General features: G+C 53.8%; 1 protein-coding gene across 3 annotated transcripts in view; it reads left to right on the forward strand.

The window, feature by feature from the left end:
- The first annotated feature begins 575 nt into the window (after nucleotides 1-575).
- UNC5A (unc-5 netrin receptor A) overlaps nucleotides 576-21,742 on the forward strand; it is a 72,164-nt gene continuing 50,997 nt past the window's right edge. For 2 of the 3 annotated variants that reach the window (XM_080671886.1, XM_080671885.1), the window contains exon 1: nucleotides 14,950-15,253. In XM_080671886.1, coding sequence (XP_080528012.1) covers nucleotides 15,184-15,253 — 70 coding nt within the window. In that variant the 5' untranslated portion in view covers nucleotides 14,950-15,183. Of the gene's footprint in view, nucleotides 685-14,949; nucleotides 15,254-21,742 lie in introns of those variants that run through there. The other variant, XM_080671887.1, reaches the window with a different exon arrangement.

Genomic DNA, 21,742 nt, shown 5'->3' on the forward strand with positions numbered 1-21,742 from the left:
TCAGCTTCAAACCCAGAGCAGCTGGGAGAGTGAGTGCCAAGCCTCGTCATTTCCCTTGCTCCCCTCCTTTGCTGCAACGCAGCAGCTTCGGCTCCTGTCACCTGCTGTCAGCTGGGCAGCCCCTTTGCTTCCCCCACCATGCCCCGCCAGACTCCTCCAGGCCTCCTCAGGCCTCAGCCTCTCATGGTGAGGCTGCAGAGCCGGGCTCAGGCTGGGCCATTCACTATCGCCCTCACCACCCTGCCTGGCCCCCGACCCCAGCCCAGACTAGCAGTCCCCTTTCCTTCCCCCACTTCCTGTGGGGCCCCTTAACTTCCTGCTCCCAGGAGCCTCCAACTGAAGGACTGAAGCTCGGGTCAAGGTCTGAGAGTGCCAGGAGGTGTCCTGTTTTACCCGCCGAGCCCATGACAGAGCACGTGGCCAGGGACACCTGCAGACAGAGCAAGTTCTAAACCTCCAGGAGAGGGGGGGCTCCAGAAACTTCCTGCAATAGCAATCCAACCCACGCCAGTGGCTGAGTCCCAGCCCGGCCCCTATAGCTCACTCGCTGGCTGCGTGACCTTGGCAAAGCCCCTCTGAACCTCAGTCCTTGGATGCCAATGGGCTAGACCACTGCCTGCCCACCCCAGTGCCACTGCGAAGAACACACAGAGGACTGGTGCCTTGAACTCCTTCGGGAACAAGGTAGGGATATAATTAAACATGCGTGGGACAGAGAAATGCAAACGGAGAGTACTGTGCTGCTGTGGAGCTGATTCTGCTCTTTCTCAGGGTGTGTGGATGGGCTCCCAGAGAGGAAGCAGGCCCTGTGGCCAGAGCGTGTGCATGCCAGCCTCTGGGAGGAAGATGCGGGCTGTATCTATCTTCAGAAATACTAGCTCCAGCTGAGGGGGCATCTGATGGTTGAGAGAAAGACACATCAGAAGATAGAGCAAGACACAGGCAGACAGACAAATAAACACAGATGAAATAGCCGGTGAGGCCGATGGCTCCCCTGATGGGAACAGACAGGCTGTGGCTGCGTTCCCATAGCCTGGGGCCTTTCTCTGCTCCACCAGGGTCCTTCCCTGCCTCCTGCCTTGGGTTAGTAGCTCTCACAGACAAGGACCTGTGGGCACATGGGCACAATGTCCCCACGTCCTGCAGCCATGGAGGACGGGGGTGAGGGGGAGTGAAGGGAGACCTGGATCCTCCAAATCCTGAGATGCTACTGAGAAGGGAAGTAGTCTCTGGCATTTGGGGGGAGAGATCTTCTCTTGGCATGAATGATTTTGGGTCTGAGGAGGTGTGCCTTTGTTGGTGATAGTAACAGGAACGGAAGGCCATTTCCATAGGGCTCGGCGGGGAGTTATCTGGGACTGAGTCATCGAGGAGAATCTGAGGAGGCTGGTGGAGAAACCATAGTGACTGCTCAAGGTTGTCAAAGTTCATCTTTTCCCCGCCCCCCGATGCCCAGAGCTGGGGGCTGCCGCACTCTCCCATTGGTGGGGGTCAGCTAAGCTGGACTGGGGAAGGGGGGGTACCAGTTCCAGCAGGGTGTAGGCAGGGCAGGGACTCAGGCTGGCGACCCTGCTTCCCCTGTGCCCCTGCCCTGCATCCTCCCACAACTGCCAGACTGCTCTTTCAAGAATGGTTATCAGATCTGTCTCTTCCCTGCTTACCTCCCCCCTCCCATGGCTTCCCATTGCACACATAATGAAGCTCAAATTCGACCATGGCTTACAAGGGCCCAGGATCTGCCCTGCCTGCCTCTCCAACCTCATGTCCCAGCTCTTCCTCAATCACTGCCCTCCATCCACGCTGGCCTTATTGTTTCTTCAACCTGGTCCCACCTCAGGGCCTTTGCACTTGCTGTGCTCTCTGACTAGGACACTCAAACCATCAGTTCTTGCCTTAGTTGCCTTCTTCTCTTCATTTTGGTTTCAGCAGAGAGGGCTTTTCACATCCTGATTAGTGTTCCCTCCTTCCTCAAGGCACTATCACATCTCCCTGGGTTTTGCTCATTTGTTTTCTGTGTAGCACATACCCCTGTGCGAAAACATTTCTTTTGCATGTTTTTAGTCTGTTTTTTCCCTCTAAAATGCAAGCTCCTGTCTTCACTGCTCTTTCCCATTGTCCGTGGCAGAGCCTGGAACACACTAGGCATTTAATAAATTCCTCCGTGAATGAGTGGATCACAGAGGAAGAGGCCAAGTGGCCCTGGACAGGGAGCACTTGCCCAAGAAACTGAACAGGACCGAAGGCAATGCCGCTGGAGGAGGGGCCAGGACCAGCCAGACCTCCAGGGGGCTCATGATGCCAAGGCCCATTCTACCACATGCTTCCTTGGTTTACCTCATTTAATGTTCATCACCTGAAGATGGTATATTATTAGCCCCATTTTACAGATGAGGCAGCTGAGGCTACAAGTGTCCAAAGTCACACCGCTTACAAAAAAAAAAAAAAAAAAGAGTGGGGTTGTGACTCCACATCACACACTTTCTCCTCCGTGGCACTTGGCCTCCCATCTGGTTAAGAAAGGTCTTAGGAGCCCCCTCTGACCCCCTGGAGTCACTCACAGTCACTTAAAGGGCTTTGCCTGCTGGAGAGGGCAGCAGAGAGAAGTTGTGGACGGAAGCTAACAAGGACCCCAGGCTGAAGGGGGCAGTGGCCAGGAAAGAGAAGCCAGGAGGGTGGGTCCCATTCCTTGGTGGGCAAAGGAAGGGTGAACGGAGGTCTGGCTTTGACTGGAAAGAAGGCCCTGGAGGAGACCTCCGGGATGGAAATGACCAAAGGCTTGGATCCGAGTCCTAGCCCTGCTTCTGGCAACACATCTCACCTTTGGCTTCACTATCCTCCTTTGTGGAATGGAGATAATATGTCTACCCCCCAGCCCCACCCCCACAGAGTTGCTCTAAGAATGAGCCAAGCCCTACGTATGAGAATGTTTTCATAACCCTTCAAGAGTTGTACAAATGTGAACTGATGAGGACTCATTGGCTTCAAGGGTCAGAAACCCACCTCAATCTGGCTCAAACTCCAAGAGGTATTCATTGGCTTTTACAACTAAAAGTCCTCAAGGCGGGGGAGGTTTGGCTTCAGGCATAGCTGGATCAGGGCGCTCCAACAGAGCAAGTCTCTCTCCTCTGGGGGCTCCCTTCCTAGGCAGGCTTTCACCAATGGGTGGCCATTAGCCACTCCAGGTCCCCACTGACAGCTGACCAATCCCACCTGAAAGGGAGCATCGCCTGCATAAGCCCCAGCATCAGTCCCAAGATCGGTTCTCATCGGTACAAACTGGGGGCCCAACCTGGACCAACACTATGGAGGCTAGGATACTGGGAAACTCTGACTGGCCACCCCTGGAGCTAGGGGTAGAATTGGCTCCATTTGAACCATAAAGACACTGAGTGATGGCGGTGAAAATGGAAAATGGGGTTCTGCTACCAGGAGAGAGGGTCTGGGAGCCCAGCTGGCAAACAACAGACATTCATGACAAGACCGTGGTGGCATCGTCCTCCTTCCAGCTGGCACTGCAGAGCAGCACTCTTTAAGGCCCCAGGTCCCAGGAGGCTCCACTCCACAGCTGCCTGAGGAGGCCACTTCCTTAGGAGAGTATTGACTAGAGCGGCTGTGAGAGTTAAACAGAATTGTTCTGTGAATGTGATTTGTAAACAGTGAAAACACCCTCCAAATGTTAGAGATTGTCCTTAACGTTGTTTAAAATAGGAGCAGGGTGGGAAACCGCAGGATTCTGGAGCTGAAAGGCACTTAGAAAATATTGGCTGTCCCCCCACCCGCCTTTATAGTCATCAGCTCAAGACAGCCAGAGAATGAATTTCAGAAAGAGATCACATCCTGTCACTCCCCTGCCTAAACCCTCCACTGGCTTCCTTTGCTCTTGGAATAGTTGAGATTCCCCTCCCTGTCTCAAGGGCCCTTGCCCACCATTCGGACTCCCGCCCACCTTGTCCCCTCCTGCCATCCCCCTGTTCTCTGCTGCATTGCCTTTCCTTTGGTCACACAAATACACCAAGCTAATTTCTTGGATGCTCTGCACTTGCTCTTCCCTTTGCCCACAGCACTTTTCCCCAAATCTTCCAATAGCTGCTACGTTCTCGTCACTCTTCGTCTCCGCTGAAACATCACCTTCTCAGAGACTCACTCCCCTGGTCACATTTGGATTTGACACCCTCCACACCTTCTCCCTCCACTCTCTCTCACTTTACCCATTTTATAGTCTTCTCCCGCTGGAATTATCTCAATGGTTTCTATGTTGGCTTATTTGCTGTTAGTTCCTATCTTGCCTGTCACCCCCACTGGGACCATCAGGTCCAAGAAAACAGGATCTACACAGAATACAAGGGCCTGGCATATAGTAGAGGATTGAGAAATGCTTGTTGGCCCTGGCTGGGTCTCAGTTGGTTGGAGCAACATCCTGTTCACCAAAAGGTTGCGGGTTCGATTCCCAGTCAGGACACATACCTAGGTTGCAGGTTCAATTCCTGGTCAGGCCCCATACAGGAAGCAATCAATCAATGTTTCTCTCTCATATCAATGTGCTCTCTCTCTCTCTCTCTCTCTCTCTCTCTGTCAATAAACATATATTCAAGTGAGGATAAAAAAAGAGAAGAAATACTTGTTGAATGAATGAGTGTATCGATGGTAGGTAGGTGGATGATTGAGTGGATAGCTGGATGGCTGGGTGGGTGGATGGGTCAGTGGGGAGATAGGTGAGTGAATGAGTGAGTGGATGGGTGGATGGGTAGATGGCGGGTGGATGGGGGCATGGCTGGGTGAATAGATGGGGAGATGGGTGGATAGGTGAGTGGATGAGTAAATAGGTGGATAGATGGCTGGACTGAGTTCATGTCTTATCTAGTTCTGCCCTCACTCTCTAACCTGTTTCTTGCCCTTTAAAAAAGTGTGCCCCGTTACCCCCTTTAGACTAGGAATTTACTTGGAGCTCCGGTAGCTAAAGACCCTCCAGACCCCCACTTCACTCCAGCTCACACACTGCGGCCTTAGTGCCACCTGCTCTAGTCTCTGAATTCAGCTGACTTCAAAGCCCATTAAACCGATCATTAGGAGATTAATAAAACCCCTTCCCTGCATGGGCACACTTCCGCCTTCGCCTGCTGGCCATCAGCTGGGTCTGCTTCACTGTTGCCAGGAGCTGAGACAGAGCTTGTTCCCTCCGCCCCACGCCCCCCACCACCATCCCCCGCCTGGCAGCCATGCAGGTGAGCTTAGTCCTTACAGCAGCCTGCAGGGTGGTGTGTCACTCAGCCCTGTCCCTCCAGGGCTGTTTTGGGAGGTGAGAAGTGGAAGGTGGCCTGTCTCTTTGAGGACTCCACACCTGAGCTGGGGAGACTGCGAGGTTGGCAGGGGGTGGCTGCTGAGGTGGCACTGTGGCAGCCTCACATGCAGACAGCCTTCTGTGAGCTGCCCTGGTGCTGGTGTCTTGGCGACAGAGGCTGGAGGGGGAAGGGGACTGCTGTGACCTTGGCTCACTCTAATCTGAGAACAGGGTCCAGGGGAACATTCAGGCAGGCAGGACTTGGGCGATGACCCTGTTGGGAACAGGATGGACCCACTGGGCTGAGACCATATTCAGAGGATGCCTTGTTCTTAGCATGAGGTCCCGAGGGCAAGGGAGGCTCCTCTCCCTGTATGGAAATTCCACCTCGGTGATGTCTGATTGAAGAAAACACCCACTCCCCACGTCATTGTTTTTGTTTTGTTTTGTTTTGTTTTGTTTTGTTTTGGGGGGAGGGGGGGAAGGGACGGAGCACACTGCATAAAGACACATACAGTAAGAGGCCATGTTGTAAAAAAGTCTAAAACCAAACAAAGCTGTGTCAGTTATATCAGCATATATACCTGTGCACATTCAGAGAAAGGCTCAGAAGGCTACACACCAGACGTTCACCAGTGGTTCCCTCCCTGGAAAAAACTGAGATTTGAAGCCGAGTTATGTGTAGCGCCCTCCCCCCCCCTTTTTTTAACAAAAATAAGGAGTCATGTTTTATACGTAAATTTTAAAATTAATTTTAAAAGATATTCATCAAGGATGTAATTTAGAGTGTGAGGGTCAGACCTAACTCTTGAAAAAAGTGACCTGAAGGGTCATGAGAGGGTCCCCACTGGCATAGCACCCCCTCTCCCCCACCTCGAGTTGGGCCTTACTGCAGACAAACCCTGGAGCTTCCCTGGGGCAGAGCACATCCGGCTGCCTTCCCAGACCTGACCCTCCTTGCAGCTCTCCCCCTCCCACCGCCCCCCAGGTGGCTGATGCAGAGCCAGGAATCAGTTCCAGGACTGAGGAAGCAGGGAGAGTGGGGAGCCAGGCCCGGAGCGTTCTGCGGGAGCGTTCTGCTCCACTGACCCCATCGCGCCAGGGCTGCAGCATCTCTGCTTCCTCTGCCGGCCGAGTGACAGGATCCGCGTGCTCATGGTAGGGGGTTATTTTATTAACCAGATAGATTAAGCATCTCTCCTTCTAATTACCAGTTTAATTAACCTTGGCACACAGTATGTACCAACCCCCAAGGGACTGAGTCAGAATTGCCGCACTGGCTGAGCATCACCCATCTGCTGTTGGCTACCCTCAGCTGGCCCTCAAGGGGCCTGGGCAGTGGGCTCTGAGGACCAGTGGTGGAGCAGAGAGAAATGTGGGTGGGGGTTGTCAGGAACCTCTTAGGAGGGTCTTGCTGTGGGTTCTGGATTCCAACATGGCTGCCTTTTCAGCAACCCTTCTGCAGGTGACCCTGAACAAGGTGGCTACAGAGAATTCAGCCTGGGCCACCCCACTTAGGTCTCCCAAGTTCCTGTTAGGTAGCAATGTGTCCTGGGCAAAGCCTGGAACTGATTAGAAGACTTCATTCAACTATCACTTACTGGACAGTGATGCTGCAGGTGCTGCCTTAAATGCCCCGAGCCTCAGTGTTCTCATCTGTAAAATGGCACGATAATACGGTAATAGGTAGGACACGGGACAATTTATGAGGTTTAATTAGGAGAAAAGAGTTCAAGATGCCTTGTAAATGATACCCACCCATCCACCCAGCACATATTCTCGGAGCGTGCGCGACGTGTTAACAAACGTAAGCGATGATGAACAGGGAGAATTTAGAGACCAAGTGCCTGGCTGAGAACCCAAGAATCGCCCCTATGTGCACGCACGCCAACGAGCACACACACCCCTTCCTGACCAGTCGCCCACCCCCGATTCAGCACACTCTTCACATACTTGCACACCACACACGGAGCACACACATTCTTCTTCACCACCATGAACAGAACACACAGCATCTCAGAAACCGCCCACGTGCACGAAGACGACTGCCTGACTTCTCTGTTCTCGGGAAGTGAGGAGGCCCCGGGAAAGGGTTTTTCTATATTTATTTATTTGAAAGCTTATTAAAATCCCCACCTAGTCTCCTTCCCTAGTGCAGTGTGATTGGAGCCTCCTAGTGTCTGTGTGGGAGGGTGAGGATGGGAGTGTGTATATCTGCATATACGTGAGAGAGAAGCTTTTCCATGCATTTGTATGTAAGGTGCACTGGCCTGTGTGCATCTGTGTGTGCATGTGTGTGTCCGGGTATGGAGTGTGGGGTGTATGTTATGCTCATGCCTCTTAGGACCTTTCTCAACCTATTGTGTTTTCCAACCTCTTTTTCACTATTGCCCCCATCAGGAGCCTAGAAGACATGTTTTTTTCCTAATCGCCCCCTCTCTGAGATTGTAATGGCACAGATACACTGTATATCTGTTTATGCACTGTATATAGATCTGTGCTTTGTATAAAGAAAGTCAAATTTTTTTCACCCACCTCCACCTTCAAAGAACCAATTTCTGTCCCCCTTGGGGGGTAATATGCCCCTTTTGAGAATTCTTGATGTAGAGCAAGAGTGTCTGGTTTCAAGGGCCTGTGATCCTGACATTATATGCCATGATTCCCGGTCTTAGGGGCCCAAGTGAAGCCCCATGAAAATGCAGATTCCTGGGCCCCACGTGGGGATCTCGTAGTAGGCCTGGGAAGGAGTCCAGAAATCTGGGTTTAACAAGCTCCTAGAGGACTCTGATACCCTGGCTGAGGGAGGACTCTGGGGCAGAAGAGAGTTTAGAACAGTCAGGGGCCACCTAGTGCCTGTCTGGAGCCCCTCCCAGTCCCAGAGAACTTGGAATCAACCCACAAAGGCTGTGGCCCTGGCCATCAGAGACTCCCTGTATCAGAACTGCCCCAGGGCTCCCCAGAGGAGATTTGGTGGCTGGACCAGAGCCCATCATGCTGACCAGGACTTAGAAAACACATGATGAAGAGTGTGCCCCCCAGACCAGGACCATGTGGCTTGAGTCTAGAGCACTCACCCTGTGCCTGTACCCCATTTCCCTCTGTTTGATAGAGCCACAGATTCCCCTCTCCACAGACCGGGGCCTCCTTTCCGGAAGCCCCAACCTCCCCCCTTTCCTGGGCATTCAATGTGCCAGGCAGTTTTTCTCGCCCTGCACACCAGACCAGCCCTGGAATTGGAACTGGAGCTCCAAGCTGTCAAGGGTTGGAACCTCATCTGGGAGTTGCCAAGGAACTGGTAACAAATTCAGTTAAAAACGGAGACCTCCTACCTGGCCCTGCCCTTTGTGGGTGCCAAAGAAAGGCTCTGCCTCTTTGGAGGGCTGGACTGGTACCAAGCCCAGCCCTGGGTGTCTCAGTGATCAGGACAGAGGGGACCGATTGACTCACTGTGGGTAGTGGCTCAGTAAGGGGTCACCACGGGGCAGGTGGGAGCCTGGAAGAGGGAGGGAGGGGCCATTGTGGTGGCTGAGGAGTGAGGTGGGCTGGGGGTAGAAGTGAGTCAGGACGTGATGGCAGGAGAGGGGGAAGTGAGATGAGAGTAGATGGGAGATGGAGATGGAGGAACCTGGAGAAAGAGCAGGGAGAGAGGGACACTGCAGTCTGGTGGGGAAGCCAGGAAGGCATTCTTCTCCCTCTCTTAAGCTTTTAAAGGCATCAGAGCATCTTGCTAATTGTTCATCTCCCAGAGACGCTAATGAAATTAACTCTGCAAAATGCTCATCAGGTCATCTGCAGAGGGCACGGTGCCAGATTTCCATTTGGTCCAATCCTGTCCTCCTCCTCCTCAACAACTCCTGCCCCTTCCTGATAATTTCCCGCCCCCTCCTTTTCACAAGGCCCCATCAGCAGGAAACACCTCACCTCCAAACCTGCCTGCAAGTGCCCACTAGAAATGGGGGCTGCGTAGCCAGGGAAACCTGAGTCTGAGATGCCACAGAGCTCATGGAGCTGGAAAGGTTGTCTCTGGGTGTGAGCATTTCTGTGTGTGTGTGTGTGTGTGTGTGATAGCATACATATCATAGGAGCATGCATCTCCAATAAAACCATTTGTTAGATTGAATATTCTTGCAATCACTCTGCAAACATTTCTAGAGCATCATTTAGACTTAAATCCTTGTTCTATCCCTGACCAGCTGAATGGCTTTAGGCAAGTTACACCCCCTCTCTGTGCCCCGGCTTTTGTATCAATACAGTGGGGACAATAATCACATCTACTTCATAAGGGGTTGTGAGAATTGAAAGAGATAAAGGAGCTTAGTCCTGTGCTGGGCACTCGGTGAGGGCTCAAGAAATGCCTTGGTCCTGAAGGCTACAAGCCACGATCTCAGGTGCTGTGCTGAGACAGAGGCCCAGGCATGAATGTGAATAGTCTGTGCCAGAAGGAAGTAGAGATATGTGGAAGTGTTTTTACATGTATGTAAATATATACAGGGAACCTATGCATTTTTAGTGATTGTGTTCAGTTGCAGGTATACACATGTGTGAGTTGGGTGTGGGAAATGCATGTATATTAGGAGTAGAGACTTGGTGTTGGCATGCTGTGTGTGTGAGAGTGTGTGTGTTTGATTCAGGGTATTGGGGTTGGGTGTTGGGGCTCTGTGTACAAAAGGGACTGGTCCAGATGTTTCTGGGGGTACTCTGATAGAGTTTGTTTCTAGTTCTCTTTTCCCTCTCAGTCCCCAAACATTCTTCACTTGCCTGATGACCTGGCAAGTGAAGAATGTGTGGGGATTACAACCTAACTTACAACTGGGAGGATATCTGTGTCCTCTCCCACAGGCTGCAGCTTCCCCTACTGGGTAGCATTGAACCTTGTAAACAGTATGTACTAATAAATGCCTGCCTTAGCCCAGGGAAGGCCCTAGAACAGGCATCTAGAAAGGATAGTTCTGTATCATTCTCTCAAGTGCAAATAAAAGAAACTCAATGGGCTTAAACAATTAAAAAAAGAAATATATTGACCTATGTAACTGCAAAAGCAGGGACATATCTGACAGCTTCAGGAGCAGCTGGATCCTGAATGATAAACCAGGGTTCCAAATCTTCTCTTCTCCTCACATCATGGCAGCTCCAGAGCCTCCTCTTCCCTGCTCCAAGTCCAGCAAGAAAAGAAAAATTCTCTCTCTCCTTAGTTCCAACAAAAGTCCTAGAAATGAGCCTCCGTGGCTTGAGTCATGTGTGCATCCCTGAAAGAATCCCTGTGATTCAGGGATGTAGATGCTGAGTGGCCAGGACTGAAGCATGTGCCATCCTCTGGAACGGGAGTGGGGTAACACCACATGAATCTTGTGCACTGACAGTGGGGAGGAAAGACAGGGAGATGCTGCTTTCAGAAGACAGAAGCTGGATGCTGAGCATTGGGCAGGTTTGAATGCTGGGATCAGGGCAAGGGTCATCAAGAACCAATGTGGGGTTGCCAAAAGCAAGTCCTGCCTGATGAACTAACTTCCTGTTTGGTTGGATTATGGGCTTGGTGGATCAGGGCAATGCTGGAAGTTCCTGGTCTGGGGCTCTGCAGGGCATTTCCATTTATTTTGTGGGTGCAGCAATGAGATGTGAGTTGAACTATGGTTTGGTTAGAGGTTTTCCAAGTGGATGAAAAGAGAAGCTGACTTACTGTCCTGGAGCAATTTACAAGGTAGGCTCTGTCCTTGGTCCTGCCCTCAGCCACCTGTTTAGTAAGGACTTGGTTGCAAGTATGTATGACTCCTAATCTCGTCTGAGGGTGACAGGAAGCTGAAGAAAATAACAAGTACCCTGCCTGACAGCCTCCACATTCTGAAAGCGCTCCATATGGAAAAGAGGAATTAGTCGTAATACAATGGAATAGAAATGTGATGAAATGAAGTCTCTGCATTTAAATTCAGAAAGCCAGCAACTCAATGGTAGACAGGGAGCACCCAGTTGTTGGCAGCACCTATGGCAAAGACCTAGGGCAGTGTGCAGTCTTCAGATCACTGGCACCAGTAGAAATAGCTGAGGGGAGGGGGAGGACTTGGTAAAAGCACAGATGGCTAGATGCCTCCCAGACATAATATTGGGATAGAGCATGGCCTGGAGATTTGCATGGTAACTAGCATCACAGGACCTTCTGGCACATCTCTAAGTCAGTGATGCCTCACCACAGGCTCTGAGGTCCCTCAGTCCAGTGGGCATTAACAGTGCGATGTCATGGCCAACAGCTGACCGGGACACTGCATGTGCATCAGCCATGTGGGCAGGAGATGTGCCAACCGCCCTCAAGAAGTGCCTTCAGAGGAGCAGCCTTGCTATAGAGCACCTCAGTGGGGCCCGGGTGTTTAAGACAAGGCCCCAGAACCCAGCTGCCGTGCCAGTGACAGAAGCAGATCTATTTGGCCCGGAGGAAGAAAATTCATGACAGACCCCAACTTTGTGTTCTGAAGTAAAGGAAGAAAAGGTCTGAAATAACAGAAGCAAAAGAGGTAGCAGACATGCTTGATGGGGTTCCAGAAAGTGAGGGGCAGATTCTTGTTCCCCAGAGAGAAGAAACTCCTGGCCAGCAGAATGGTCAGGTGAAACCTGTGCCCTGTCACTGGGATTTTGCAAGAGGGCTACAGACACTTGTTGGCAGGTACCACCTAGATGGGGTTTGGCCCTTCCCTCTCTTCAAGTCTGGGGCTCAAGGGAAAAGGAGGTTGGAGATGTCAGAAGCCTTCCTTCCATTTGGCCACCTACCCTCAGGTCTGAGACAAGTCCTTGCTGACAGCCCTCCTGATTCTTAAGCAGAATTCCAGTGAAATGTGCATTCCCCCATCTCTGCAAGGACGTCCTGGCCCTTTTCCTGACACTCCCTGAGTACCACTTGGAAGGGGACAGCTGAGCTGAGATCTGCATGACTAAAAGGGACCAGCATGTGACAATCTGGGGACAGAGTGTTCCAGGAAGTAAAGCAAATGGGAGGTACAAAGGTGGAGGTGAGCTTGGTGGCTGGAGAAACACAAGGAAGGCCACAAGGCCAGGACAGAGGTAGGCAGGGCACAGGCCATGCTGGGCTTGAAGACTGTGGTCATCATGAACACCAGTCTCCATGTATTTCAGGTGCTGCCTTCCAGGCACATGGCAGAATTGCACTTTCTGGCCCTTTTGGGGTCAGGCTGGGGGGGCAGTTCTGGCCAATGAATTATGATTGGAAGTGACATGTGTCATTTCTGGGCTGAGCCACTGATTGCTGGTGGGCGTACTTCCAGAGCTCCCGTTTCCTGTCCTTCACTGACCAACCGTGGTCCCGAGTGGCTGCTTTGTCAGCCTGGGTCGGTGAGTGAGGACGATCTGGAGCAGCAGCCCCACGATGGACAAATGAGAAACAAGCCTTCGTTGATTTAAGCCACTGATATTTGAGGACTGTTTGTTACCACAACATAACTGCTACACAGCGAAAGAGAGAGAGAACCAGAGAAGTGAACAGATCAACCAAACTGGACAGAAAAGGAGAACCTTGGCTTTCCTGTACCCAATACCTTACTCCCAAATTTTAATCCCAGAGCAGAAATTGCAGGAGGAAATGTAAGGAGGGTGTACACTGAAATCAAACCACCCAAGGACCAATCTCAGAGAGCCCTGCAGTCATTGAATAAGGTGGGCCTTAGGCATAAGGCACTTTCCTTCCCTCAAGCCCAAGTTACCTCATCTGTATAATGGGAATATAATGTTATTTATCAGGATTTTATGTAAGGAACAAACCAAATTATAAATGTAAGAAAGAACATAGCAGAGTCCAGCACACACCATTATGATATCATCTCATATTCCAGCCCCCAATCTCAGTCCTTCATCGTCACCCACCCCCCACCAGTGCTCAAACCCTAGTTCCTAATCATTTCCCCTCCTAGGAGCCCAAATGCAGGTTCTGCTACCGTTTCACCTCTCCTACCGACCTCTTCCCTGGGAGCATGGTGGGGCCGGGGCAAACACTGCTTCACACACACACACACACACACACACACACACACACACACAAATACCAGTGGGCTAGATCAAGCCCTCCTGACACAGAATACAAACAAGCAACCCCCAAAGCAGAGGACAAAAACCAGAGGCTGGTGCATATTTATGGACATTTTCATCTGGGCTCAGATGAAATTTAAATATTTTTATTTTTCAGTTAAAGGTTTTAGGTCGGAAGATTTCACATGCAATGGCTTCTATTGAAGTCTATGGGGAAATTGGAAGATGTGGCCAGTATTGAGCCATATTCCACACACACACACCCCAAATGGCACCTGGAGCAGAAGAGCTAGCTGTCTCTAAATTTAGATGGGATCCTGTGCCCAGTGTCCAGTGCTGGTGTTCCTCCCTGGCATTGAAGCCTAGCGCCTGCAAATGTGTATCTGGACATTGGCTGGTGATTTTTATGGTAGAGTTAAGAGAAAAGCAAGAACATTTCTCATAACTCTTTTCTATCAATACTGGGAAACAAAAGACAGACCGAGAGAGGGCCTCGTGTTTCAAGAAATATAGTAGACCTCATATCTCTTTGTGGAAGCCAAGACCATTCTTATATCGCCCAGCGTGCAGTACCAATATATATTATCTTCGGCCGCTGTAGGCGTTTTAGTTTGTGACTCTGCCCTCTCTCTTCTCATCCTCCTCCCGACCTAGCATAGGGCCTCTTTTTCTGACCACTCGCCTCGTGCACATGGTGCGCGTTTCTTTTTTCTTTTAAGGCAACCCTCTGTTTATTTTAACCCGAATAGGGAAGGGGGTGGGGAACAGGAGACTCCAGCTGCGGTCATTACTGGAAGGCTTCAGGAGACAACGTGACTTGCCCAAGGTCAAAGAGCTAGAAGGCGGAAGCACCTAAGCCCTACCCCAGGTCTCTCTAGCTCCCAAAGCCCAACTGGTTTCTTTACGCCCACATCTCCAGCGCTGTGCGCGCTCAGGGCGCAAACACCGCGCGCCCAGTTAGATATGCTGCGCCCTGTTGTTGTTTTCCTTAGGCTACCGGCGCCGTGGGTTAGGGAAACCTTGGGTAACGCTGAGGTCCACCAGCCTACGTGCTTGGTACTGCGGGTGGCCCCGACTCTGGCCAGCCAGGACACCTCTGCGGGCTGGCCGGGAATCCGGGCGCTCTCCCGCAGTCCCTATCCAAGCCGTGGGCTGGTGGCATACCGCGGCGCGCTGTCGGCCTCGGAACGCGGCTGGGAGGCGGGAATGGGGTATGATGGAGGAAGAGGACTGCAGTGGAATCTGCCCCGGGCACCCTGCACCGGGCCGCTCTCTGCAGGCTGGGGCTACTTCTTGGTCGCCGCAGTCTTGGGCCCCTCCCGAGCCACCTGTGCGCAGGCTGGCGGGCCCGGGAGAGGCCGGATCCGAGAACCGATCCACTCCGGGTTTCAGACTTCTGTCCTTGTCCCTGGAGATCGCGCGGGGCGGTGGGAGGCCTTCCCGCCCACCACCTCAACCCGTCCCCGGGAGAGCCTAGGGCACCGCCTGGAGGGACCCCCGGAACTGGCGGTGGCCCGCGCGCACAGCGCCAGGCGGCCCGGCCCCTCCTTTCTTCCCCCGCCCCGCCCTGGCACCGCCCGCTCCGTCATTCCATTCCGGGTTTTGAGGCGCGCGCCGGCCCGCTCCCGGGCTGCGGGCTCCGCACGGCGGCTGGCTGGGTGCGCGGCAAGGCTGTCGCTGCGCTCCGCCCTGGCTGCATTGCTGCGCTCTGGGTGCCCAGGGGAGCCACGCGCCGCGTGCGCCCCGTAACCGGCCGCCCGTGGGAGCGCAGTCCGCTGGCATGGGCCCCGAGGGCGCCCCGGGCAGGGGCTCTGGGCTGAGGCGCTGAAAGTCGCCCTCCCGCCCGCGGGGCCCCGCGCCCGGCTTGCCCGCCAGCGGCCATGGCCGTCCGGCCCGGCCTGTGGCCAGCGCTCCTGGGCATAGTCCTCGCCTCCTGGCTCCGCGGTTCCGGTGAGTCACATGCACGCTCGGGGGAGGTTTGCGGGGGACAGTGTGCTCGAACGCTCGCTGCTCTGGAATTGGGGAGGGGGGCTGATCCTGACCCGCATTGCCAGACCCAGTTGGGAGCCCCCCGAGGCCAAACTTTGCGAGGCGGGACGCGGGGGCTGCCTCTTATTGTTGCGCAGCTTCCCCGCGCGCTTCCCCGGAAGCCTGGGTTCTGCCAAGTCCAGGAGCAGCTGTCAGCGCGCGGGGCTGGCGAGTGTAGACGCCCCACGCCTCAGGGCGAGGGAAGTTTGCTGGGTGCTGGACCCAGAGCAGGGTCAGGGGTTTGAATCAACGCCCCGGGGGAGCCTGACTTTGAGGGTCCAGGTTAGAGGGTTTTGACCACCTCCCAGTCCCCAGGAAATCAAGAAGGGCGGTTAAGATACCTCTTCCTGGTAGCATCTGCCTCAAACAGCTACTAACAGTTCCTAGCTTGGGCACCTGGTCTCTGCCCACGTCCAGAACACAGTGTCCTCCTCTGTCCCCGCCACACACGCTCGCACACGTACACACTCAGGCGTGGAGACGCATACACGAGCCCCCAGCCTTTGCAGCCTGCACAGAGCACTGCGGGTGCCCCACTGGGGCTGTGGCTCCTGGGCCCCCTGGTTTGTGGGGGCCACAGTTGTGTATGGTGGGTTCACTGCCGCTTCCCCTTCTCCCGTTTACTACACAGCCCTTCCTCCTCCCTTTATGTCCCATTGGCCACCCTAACCTGCTCGGTAACTCAGCCCTCAACCCACCTCCTTTGGGGGGGCGGGTCCCCTGCATCCTTTGTCTGCTCTCCCTGAGCTTCCATTCAGGCCGAGCTGTTGAGTCCTCCTGATCTCTGCCCCCCACTCATGCACTTAGCAGAGCTGAACTTATTTATGAGTGTAGGGGGAGGGGGTCATATATGTGATCAAGATGCCATGGGGCTTGCCCTAGCAATTCTTGATTCTTGCTTAGCCAAGAACCTGTGAGGTGCCCCCTCTGCTTGGCCAGGCCATTTTTAATCCCAGGGGTGTCAGGAGGGAGTGTTGGGGTTCCTGAGATTCAAAGCCAGACTGATCGAAGATCATCAATGCGTGATTGCTCAGAGACCAGTCAGATGATTGAGGCTGATAGCTGTTTCCTTAAAGGGACTCTGTGTAGCACATCCTGCACTCACCGCTGTCTGACCATCCTCCTATGCTGCCCCTCAGTCCTCCATCTACCACATCCCATCCACTCTATATCCCTTCTCCATCATCCCATCACCCCCCCGCCCCAATCCTCACTTTAACAAACCCTGCTGCCCCATGACCTCCCCTTCTAATCCTGACCTAGCTGGGAGGCTGCACTGCCTCTGGGTGTGTGTTCATACTGCACACATGTGCATGTTAGGAGTATATGTGCCACACTCAACCACTAACCATCATGAGCTGCAAGGGAAGGTGTTGCCAGATAACGAGTAGGTGCCCAGGGGAAGGTTTAAGAGTCAGATGTGCAAGAGGGCTGTGTGGTCATATCTGCATATTGCCCATGTAAGCATGTGTAAGGGCTGTGAGTTGGCATGTGTGTCCTGGTGATGACAGGGCCTGGCAGTGTATGCAACACTGGTATGTGTGTAGCCTGCCTCACATGTGTGATAGTTGTGAGCAGTTGCACAGGTGAGCATATGTAGGTAAGGGGGTGATGGGTGCTGGTGAAACAGAGAACCATAGCCTTGGGGGTGGGAGGTGCCACATGGATTCCTCAGGAGGCTGCAGAATTGGGGGACTGCATCCCTGGCTGGTGGGGCACCTGTTGAGGCCTGGCCCACGGTTGTCCAGGGAGCTGGCTGGTGGGCCCCTGTGCCATAGGACTGCCCTGGAGTAGAGCCTCTGGGCATCGACTCACAGGCCTGTGGGAGGAGCTGCTGAAGGGCACGGAGGGCCCCTCCTTCTTGTCTGGGCCCCTTACTATTGTCCTACTATTGTCCTCCACAGGCTCCAGTCACTTGTACCCAGACAGTCTGGCCCTACAATGACCTCTGCTCCTCCTGCACCACCCAACTCCTCAGCAACATCAGCCAGGGGGGGGAAATGTGCGTGAGTGGCCAGCAGGGGGCGCCAGGGGGCCAGCACAATGGCAGCTTCCTGCTCCCCAGGCTGAGCGTCCACCTTGGGTCACACAAAAGCCTTCCCTTCAGCACACTCACCCAGTAGGCCCTTCTCTGTGCCTTTGAACACAGGGACCCCCATCTGTCTTACAGGGTTTTCCCATTCATATCCAGTCACACAGCTGGCATCTGCTTCCCTGCCCCTGTGGGCCATACACACCTGTAGGCTTCTCTTCACACAGATCTCTGTGGTCCTGGGGAAGGGGCGCCGTGGGGACTTGACCCCAATCATTTTTCCTGGTGGCCTGGCCACAGTGGCTCAGTGGTTGAGCGTTGACCTATGAACCAGGAGGTCACAGTTCAATTCCCAGTCAGGGCACATGCCCGGGTTGCAGGCTCGATCCCCAATTGTGCAGGAGGCAGCTGATAAATGATTCTCTGTTATCATTGATGTTTCTATCTCTCTCTCCCTCTCCCTTCCTCTCTGAAATCAATAAAGATATATATTTTTTTAAATAATTTGTCTTGGTGGCCTCTTCCTCAGGGACCACCCCCATTTTCCGGGCTGGTCCTAGGCTCCTCTGTCCACCTCTCACCCCCCTGACTGGAACAGTTGGTTGGGGGGATGGTGTCTTAATTCTTTAGGGCTAAAAAATACCATGCTCTCACTCACTCTGCCTTGGGGATGGGGTGGGCTAGGCTTTGGGGCCCCCGAGGTATCCCCAGAAGAGTTCTGGTCTTCTGACTCCCTTTGCCTGTGTTGGGAGGGACTTCCCTTAGGAGCCAACCCCCAACCAAGAGGCACTGGCCTGGTTCCTGGGAGCAGCCAACTTTGGCCTCAGGCAGGAGCCAGCCCCTCCCCCAAACTCCTAGGGTCCCCACCGTCTTACATCCCTTCCTCCTGCCTGGTGCTGCTCTGGGCCACAGATCTGCAGACTCAAATCATTCAATCTGTAAGATGGGAGACCCCTTCTCCAGGCGAAGGCCCCAGTGCTGGGCTGGGCTGCGGCCTGGGAACACATGTCCACACACATACAAGCTTGGGCCTGCTCATTCCAGGCCAAACATCTCCTGCTGCCCCTCCCTCCATGGGCCCTGTCCTCCCCCTCTCCCTATTCCCCAAGCCCAGGGCTGAAACCTTAGAGTCTCCCTCAGCTCTCCCTTCTCCTTTACGCTTCATTTCTAATTTGTCACCAAGTCCTCTAGCTCAGTCCTACTTGTGACATTGCTTGTGTCTCTCTCCTCCGTTGTCACTCCTCCCAAGCTCCTTCCTTCCTCATCCTTCTTACCTAGACCAATGCCATAGCCACCCCAACTCATCCCCCTCCTGAGCCTCCTCCAATTAGACTAATGCTCCTGGTGCCCAGGCTGGAACCTGTGCCTCCCCAGTGCCTGCCTCCAGTACCAAGCCAGGAGCCCTTAGGGAAGCTCCAAGTAACCACGCTTCACTGGGCTGATCTATTGGGAGGGAGGTGTCCTCTCTGGCTCTGCTGCTGGTGGGCTCCTCCAGACAAACTCCACCTTCTTCACTGTAGCTCCCTTGCCTTAAAGAACCTTGTACCCCCACCCTGCCAGCCACACCCCTCACCCCCACCCCAACATCCTCAGTACTGTTCTGCTTATCTCAGGCCCCAGCTTTAATCCAGCCCCCTCCAAAAGGCCTCCTCAACTCCTCCCAGGCCCCATGCAGGGGCCAAGGCATGGTGAGGAGCTCTGAGTGGGCTACAGGACAGAGGTACTGGTTCCTCGGCCCTGGAGAAGCACACAGCCTGGGTCAGCTGCCAGAAGCCTCTGGCCTGAGCCACCTTGTTCACTCCAGTGCTTCCCACAAGTATTGCCATCGTCTATGGCACTAGGACCCTGCTCTCAGCCCCCAACATGCTCCCAGTCATGGCTAGTCATGTGCTTCTTTTTTCTCTTTATTTCCTCTACTTGAGTTTGTGTTTTCTGGCTAGGCAGGGAGGGCTGCTGCAGCTGGGGAGGGGGAGAGAAGTTTGCTCTGCCCTCCCTCAGCAGCCCTCCCTATCCCTGTCCCCAAACACAGACAGCCCTGCTCCAGGGTGACTGGAAATGGCACCTGTCCAGGGCAGGGAAGAGCAAGGTGAGACCCCAGCATGGAGTAGCTGTGCTCGGCCCCTCACACTGACGGCAAGCCAGCTCTCATGAGTGACCGTGTTTGTGGGTTCTTCACACAGGTTGTATGTCTGTGTCTGTTGACTGGGAGCCTCCCTGCTCATCCCACCCCTCCCAGGCGCAGGCGTTCCCAGATGGGTGTCTTCTTGTGCGAATTGTGTCATTCTGGGTCCCAGAGCGGACTCAACCCCCTGAAAGGTGGAGCTGAGGGGCACTGAGCAATGGTCTTACTCATCCTGAAGGGACGCTCTGTCCCACCCCCATCCTCAGGGCTGGAGTTGACACCAAGACTTGGGCTGCTCTGTGCAGCACTCACTTGGGGCTCCTGGTTTAGGCTGAGCCCCAGGAGAGCCTGTCCCCTGTCCCCAACCGTGCTTTCCACCCAGATGAGTGCTCAGCTTCCTGTGACCAATTGTACCAGCCCACTCCTTTGTTCTTCTTGTCTGCTCCCATGGGAGTGGCATTGGAGGATCCTCCTGCCTTTTGGGGAGCCCCAGCCCCCTCTTTGTATCAGGTGGAGTAGGGAGGGCAGGGGTTTTGGAGGCAGATGGGCCCAGGTTTCAGTCTAAGCCACCTGACAAATAACTTCTACTCCCCAGCCTGTTTCAGATCTCTTGAATGGGGTCACATCAGCTTCCTGGGGTTAAAGTAATAAGCTGATGGGCAACATACAGAGAGCACCCCAGGGTGGGTCCTGACTTGGAGCAAGCACCTGTGGCTTATTGTCTCCTTCCTCCATTTTCCTGGCATTTGAAGGGGCACAATTTAAGACTGGTGGGGTCTGAAACTGTGTCGGGGCCCAAGCTCAGAGATAGTAGAGAAAATCCCTCTGTGAGCTGCTTCACTTCTTACTGCTCCAGCCCCAGGGAGGAGCCCTAGGCTGGAGTCATTGCCTCCACCCCCCATCTGCACACTCACCATCCCCTGCAGGGACTCAGGCCTGATTCAGACACAAAACCCTCCAATGTGTACAGAGCTTTGTTAGGGGGTTCTGTGAAGATGATGATTTGGGCTCAGCTTGTCCTGGAACTGTGTGCTGGTGATCATCTTTGACACACAGAACGTAGCAGCAAAGGGAGGGTGGGAGCCCTGGATTAAACTCAATTCTAGTCTTGGCTCTGCCATTTTATTGCTTTGTGATTTTGGACAAATCACTTGACCTCTCTGGGTTGTTTTTGTATACTAAAGGATTGGACTTGATGACTCTATTGGGGCAGAGGCTGGTGCCCAGGGAGGTTGCCTTGAGAGTCTGGGGTAGGGTGGACTGTGCACTCAACAGCAGGTTCCCCCAGGAACTGCTCACACCTGTCCAGCACCTGCTAAAGCCACCAACCACCTTGGCAGCAGCTGCCTGCATTGCCTTGGAGCCAGGTGTCTGCTACCATGAGACCGAAGATGGCTGTGAGGTAGAAGTAGGAATTTTGAGTCCCTGCATCCAAGCCAGGAAGCAGGGTCCTGCTTTAGCTGATGAACACCTCCAGTGGCAAAAACAGCCCTTCTTAGGGCCCCCAGTGCCTGAGGCCCACCCCCTTCCAACGCACTAATGTCAGATGTAGCAAGCACCCTTTGGCCTCTGGAGCCAGAACCCCAGGCATGTGGAGGAGGTGGTGAGCTGAGTTGGCAGGCTCTAAGGTCTTAATCTGGACCAAGGCTGGGACCAGGGTGAGGCAAGCGAGGTGCCTCGGGTGCAAACTTTAAGTCGTGCAAGTGCAGGGTCAGCGCCTGAGAGTAAGTGCCCTTGGCACCCGCTATGCCTCACCCTAGTCCTGGCTATGGATCCACGCCTCCTTATACTTCTTCAGTTTCCCTGCCACTCAAATGGAGTCATTAAAAGGTAGTTGTGCAGATTAGACAGCCTGATGCATGTCAATCCTAGCATACAGTAGGAACTCAATAAATGTTTGCAATTGATGGTGATGGATACGGCAGAGGGCACTGTCTGTCCCTTCCTTGGAGGAGTGGGATAGTCCTTGGGGTCCTCTTTGTGAGAGAGGGTGCAGCTAGGGGTTCAGGAGGGAGAACAGAGGCCTGAGGGAAGGCCTCCATTTTGGGATGAGGACAGGCCTGGTGTCTTTTCTCTGCCCCTTGACTTCCAGGGGTGGGGCATGTAGAAGCCCTAGGTGTGCCCCCAAGTGTGGTTGTTGGCTGGCCCATCCCTACCCTGTTTGAAATGGGGAAAGGGGGAGACTGTAGAGATCAGGAAAGGCCTAAGTGGCAGCTGCTCATCCCTAGAGTAGGTCACAAAGGAGCAAGTTTTAGGT

This window comes from Plecotus auritus, assembly GCF_963455305.1.
Source record: "Plecotus auritus genome assembly, chromosome: 6".
NCBI classification, from domain to species: domain Eukaryota; kingdom Metazoa; phylum Chordata; class Mammalia; order Chiroptera; family Vespertilionidae; genus Plecotus; species Plecotus auritus.